The sequence below is a fragment of the Indicator indicator genome, chromosome 22 (genome assembly GCF_027791375.1).
Source record: "Indicator indicator isolate 239-I01 chromosome 22, UM_Iind_1.1, whole genome shotgun sequence".
NCBI classification, from domain to species: Eukaryota; Metazoa; Chordata; class Aves; order Piciformes; family Indicatoridae; genus Indicator; species Indicator indicator.
In genome coordinates, this window is record NC_072031.1 from 13,746,823 (window position 1) to 13,752,356 (window position 5,534).

The 5,534-nt window shown below is 58.0% G+C and overlaps 1 protein-coding gene across 1 annotated transcript; it reads left to right on the forward strand.

Annotated features, from left to right (window-relative positions):
• The first annotated feature begins 221 nt into the window (after positions 1–221).
• On the forward strand, positions 222–4,440 carry SLC29A4 (solute carrier family 29 member 4). Its single transcript, XM_054391184.1, has 10 exons — positions 222–384; positions 1,064–1,195; positions 1,319–1,432; positions 1,513–1,641; positions 2,378–2,452; positions 2,847–3,112; positions 3,205–3,340; positions 3,543–3,730; positions 3,984–4,224; positions 4,298–4,440. Exons 1-10 carry the CDS (start codon positions 225–227, stop codon positions 4,438–4,440), a joined length of 1,584 nt encoding a protein of 527 aa, XP_054247159.1. The 5' UTR covers positions 222–224.
• Positions 4,441–5,534: the final 1,094 nt, after the last annotated feature.

Genomic DNA, 5,534 nt, shown 5'->3' on the forward strand with positions numbered 1-5,534 from the left:
GTGGGGGGGTTTGACTGGGTGATCTTGGGAGATCCCTTCCAAGCCCCACATTTCTGTGATGCTGTGAACATGGCAGGGTGAAGGCTCTGAGCTACCCATGTGCCGTCTGTCCTTTGTGGACCCCTGGCAGTACCTGGGGGATGATCCCCAGGAGGGGACACAGGAGCTGTTCCCCACCTGTGTGTCCCAGAGGTGTCACCACTCTCCCTCCCAGGTTGGCCACGATGGGCTCGGTGGGAGCCGAGCGCTTCAAGGAGCTGAGCCCAGTGGGGACCCCAGAGGGCAACGTGGTGATGAGCTTCAGCTTTGACAGCTACCAGCTGGAGGAGGACGAGCTGCAGAGGGGCAGCCAGGCCAAGGGCGTCCTCACCTTCATGGAACCAGGTGAGGGCAGGCACAGCCCCAGCCCACAGCATGGTTCCCTGCTGGTTTCCCACGCTTTTTTAGGCGCTTCCTGAGATGAGTTGAATAGCCACAAATGGCCTGAAATGACCTTATATTGCCTTTTTTGGGATCTATTTGTGCCCATGTGAGCCACTGCAGCATCCATGGCAGTGGGCTCTGCAGGTTGGCAAGGAGTTGAGGGTTCATGCCCTGATTCTCCTGCAGGGTTCATCCCCAGCCTGCAGCTTCACCCTTTCCCATGCAGGGCTCAGGAACGCTCCTGGGATTTATCCCAGCCCTGCTCCACATCCTGGGGCAGCCCTGCCCAACTCCAGCCCCCCCTCCCACCCCCCCTCCTCTTCTGCACCCTAACTTTTGCTGTTTGGTTGTTCAACTGCAACTAAAACTCAAAAGCCTTTAAAACTCTGGGTGTTTTCCTACCTCCTGGGTCTTTCTTTGGGATGCCTTTATCTAGGGAGGGTGTTTCTCAGGGCTGGGGTCATTATTTGAGATCCATAGGGTGCTGAGCTTCTTGTTGTGGGTGGAACACCCCCCTCATGTGCCATAAAAGATATGGAAGCACCATTCATCTCCCCAAGGCTGGGCTCTGCTGCAGGTCCCACGGGCGCAGCAGTGCCACTCTCACGTCTTTTTCTCTTTTCTTTCTCTCCTGGACCAGTTTCTGAGGATCCTGAGCCCCAGGATCGATACCATGGGATCTACTTTGCCATGCTGCTGGCCGGGGTGGGATTTCTCCTGCCATACAACAGCTTTATCACTGATGTGGACTACCTGCACCATAAATACCCAGGTAGCTCTCCAGCACCTGCAGCATCCCAAACACTCCAAACCTGGGGGAGAGCTTGGCCCCAGTTCCAGGGCAGCTGGGGCCCTGCCAACCCTCCCCTCCTCCCCGTCACCTGCCTCTTTCCAGGGACCTCCATTGTCTTTGACATGAGCCTCACCTACATCCTGGTGGCTTTGGTGGCCGTCATCCTCAACAATGCGCTGGTGGAGCTGCTGAGTTTGCACACCCGGATCTCCGTGGGTGAGTGGGGGTCCCCCTGCCCCTCAGCAGTGCCAGCTCCTGCTGTCCCACCACCACCTGCCTCCATTTCCCACTTGCAGGCTACCTCTTTGCCCTGGGGCCCCTGCTCTTTGTCAGCATCTGCGATGTGTGGCTGGAGCTCTTCAGCCGCAGACAAGCCTACGCCATCAACCTGGTGGCTGTCGGGGTGGTGGCCTTTGGCTGCACAGGTATGTCAGACAGCTGCTGGCACTCTGGCAAGCACAGCCCCTCAGATATAGGGGGTGGGAAAATAGCCCCAACACCAAGAGCCTTGGGATCTTGGGACAAATCCTTGCTCTGATCACTATAAGCTGATCCTCACATCCCTGCTCCATCCCCTCCACCTATGGGCAGGCACTGCAGGACTGGACAAGGGCAGCAGCACCAAACCATGTGTTTGTCCCAGACACCACCCATCTGGGCCACCACGATGGCTTTGCTATGTGGGCTACCATGATGGGCTGCCCAGGGAGGTGGTGGAGTCACTGTCCCTGGAAGTCTTTAAAATAAGACTGGACGAGGAACTTAGTGCCATGGTTTAGCTGATTAGATGGTGCTGGGTGATAGGATGGACTTGATGATCTCTAAGGTCTTCTCCAACCTAGTTAATTCTGTGATTCTGTAATTCTGTGGTTCTCAAGTCTCTGCTGTTGGGGGGGGCACTCTTAGCGGGAGTAGCCATGGTGGGGCAGTGAGAGAGGGCAAAGAGCCCCTCCACTTTTGGGCAAGGGGGCCTCAGGTGCTGCAGCAGCAGTTCATGAAGAGCACAGCTCCTGGATGGCACACCACAGGGGGTGCCTGCAGGCTATCTTCCCCCTCCCAGATGGCACAGCACAAGGGGTACCCCTGGGGTCTCTTCCCCCTCCCTGGCGTTTCAGCTGCAGCAATAATTCCTCCTTCTCCCCTTGGCACATGCTCCTGAAGTGCAGCAATCCAGCTTCTACGGCTACACAGGGCTGCTGCCCAAGCGCTACACGCAGGGAGTGATGACAGGAGAGAGTAAGTACCTGCGGCTGCTGCCCTCTGACGTGCCAGCCATGTGGGCTTGCATGGGGCAGAGGGGGGGTTACTCCTTCACCTTCTCCCAGGGCCCCAGTGAGTCACACCCAGAGCCCCACTGGTCCCAGCACAGCTCAGCTGGGTCACCAGCAGATCAGGGACACCTCAGGGTGCTCCCCAGCTAAATGGTCTCTCAATCACTTGCAACACTTGCTGCCATGCCAAGATGGGGTGGGGATGTCTGCTAGGAGCTGGCTTCATTGCCCCCAGAATCACTGCTGGCAGCTCCTCCATACCTGGAAGCATGGCACCCATGCCATGGGGAGTGGACAGGGGTCCCTGAGCTGCAGGGTTCAGCAGGACCCGGTCCCAGCAGCTCTGCCATGCCCCTCAGGCACCGCTGGGGTCATCATCTCGCTCAGCCGTATCTTCACCAAGCTGCTGCTGTCGGACGAGAAGGAGAACACAGTCATCTTCTTCTTCATCTCCATCGGCATGGAGCTGACCTGCTTCGTCCTGCACCTGCTGGTGAAGCGCACTCGCTTCGTCCGCTACTACACAGCCTGCTCCCGCCAGGGCCTCCCCGAGGGCCGGGGGGCCAGCGAGCCCGGGACCAGCTACCGCGTCCACCACGACGTCACTGCCGAGGACATCCGATTTGTAAGCCAAGGACAAGGGCTTCCCCGCTGGCCCCTCTGGTGCCTCTCGCCACAGGATCTCAGCACTGGTGTCCCCTTTCTCCCCCCACCCAGGAGAGCCAGCAGCGGGGGCAGCCAGGCTCTCCCCAGGGCAGCCCAGGCCCCGAGGCTGAGCTGGCTGGCAGCGGCACCTACGTGCGCTTCGACGTCCCTCGGCCCAAAATCAAGAGGAGCTGGCCCAGCTTCAGAGGTGAGTGGTGGGCTTGGAGGGGCAAACTGTGCCAGAAGGGTTGCTTTGAGCAGTTTGCAGGCAGAAGGAGCAGCTGCTGTCCCAGGGCTTTGAAGAAGGGTCGACCCTTTCTCCATGTGCCCCAACCCTTGGGGCAGTCTCGTCTTTGGAAGCAGGGGAGGGCTGCAGGCTGGGGCTGAGTGGTGCTGCCTGTCCCCACCAGACATGCTGCTCCACCGCTACGTCGTGTCCCGCCTCATCTGGGCCTACATGCTCTCCATCGCCATGACCTACTTCATCACCTTGTGCCTCTTTCCTGGGCTGGAGTCAGAGATCCACAACTGCACGCTGGGGGAGTGGCTCCCCATCCTCATCATGGCCATCTTCAACCTCTCTGACTTTGTCGGCAAGGTAGGAGAAAGGCAAACACCACCAGTGCAGGGTGGGCTTGCCTCCTTGTTGTGTCCTCTTTCAAAGCCACCCTCCACCCAAGGATAAGCTCTACCCCATGGGTATCTAACCCATGTGAGGGTGCTCACTGGCATAGCCCAAGTTGGGCTCCTGCAGCAGTTGGTCTTTCTACCATTTCGTCTCCTCCTTGCTGCTCTGAGTACCAAGGTGCCCTCCCCAGCCACGCCAGGATGATCTCTGCTCTCTGCTGCAGATCCTGGCTGCCCTGCCCTATGACTGGAGAGGGACTCACCTCCTCATCTACTCCTGTGTCCGTGTGGTCTTCATCCCCCTCTTCATCATGTGTGTCTACCCCAACGGGAAGCCCACCTTCGGCCACCCTGCCTGGCCCTGCATCTTCTCCCTCCTCATGGGCATCACCAACGGCTACTTTGGCAGCGTGCCCATGATCCTGGCTGCCGGCAAAGTGAGCCCTGAGCAGCGGGAGCTGGCAGGTAAGACTGAGCCCTCCTCAGGAATCCTGTGCTGGATGACCAGAGTGCCCTGACCCCATGTCCCTTCCCACAGGGAACACCATGACTGTGTCCTACATGACAGGCTTGACGCTGGGCTCAGCCGTGGCCTATTTTGCCTACAGCCTCACCAGTACGTCCCACAGCAGCTGTTTCTACACTGAAATCTCCAATGGCTCCTTTACATCAGGGTACTGAGACCTGGGGTGGGGTGATGGGGATGAGATGGGACCTCCTTCCCACTGGCTCCCAACCCCCCTCTTGGTCCACATCCCTCCTGGAGAAGGGAGCCTGGAGCCATAAAGCTGTCCCAGGTGTTGGCATAGGGCTGTGGCATCTCACTACAGCCCATGCTGCCCAGGCTGAAGCTGCACAGGGCCACTTCTTGTGGTGCCATTCCTCCCACCCTGGGAGACGGTCCTCTTGCTCTTGGGGAGCTCCTCATCAGCCATGTGCAGCTGTTCAGTGAAGGCAGGAGGTCCTCTCCTGTTTGTGCCAAGCCATTGCCAGGAGGAAGAAAATACTGCCAAATCCCAAAGGGCATAGGACCTAGGACCTGTGCTGGGAAGAAGGGTGGAGGAAGAGTAGTGAGGAAGAAGAGCAACAGAGGAAGGAAGCAGACCATCAGCCCCCTGTGGCTCTGGAAAGATTAACCTTAGCTTTCACCAATGGTGCTGTAAGTTTTCAGCAAGACTGGCTTGGAATTATGATCCTTACCCAAACATGCCCCAAAAGACCCAATTCATTTTTGCTGATTGGAAAAAAAAGGTACCTTTTGTTTGTGTCTTGTCTTGCCCTGCCCCTGGCTGCAAGGGAGGCAGGGTCTTGCCTCCTCCAGCCCTCCAGTGTGGGTCCGCCCCATCACAACAGGGCAGAGGGGAGAGATTTTAAGACCACAGCAGTGCAGATACCACCCCTGGATCACTGCAGAGCTTCAGAATTTATTGCAAGTGACATAAATGAGGCTGATGCCACATGAAATGTCCTTGCAGTGCTACCTGGGTGTCAGCCGTGCCTCTGACAGGGCCCTGGCACTGAAAGCACTTGGCTGCTGGCAAGGGTCTGGGCTGGCAAACACACAAGGCTGTGTCCTGTGCTGATTGGCCAGCTGCTCATTGTCCTGTGGAGTTTTGGGGTGGTCCTTGTCCTGCTCCCCATCTCCAGACTCCCCTCTGTCTTCTGAGATGGCTGGACTTATCACCAGGTCCCACCAAACCTCTGCCAGCCTGCAAACTGCTGCTCAAGTGCAACACTTCTGCGGGCTGAGGGGAGCAGAAGTCATCTCGAGAAAT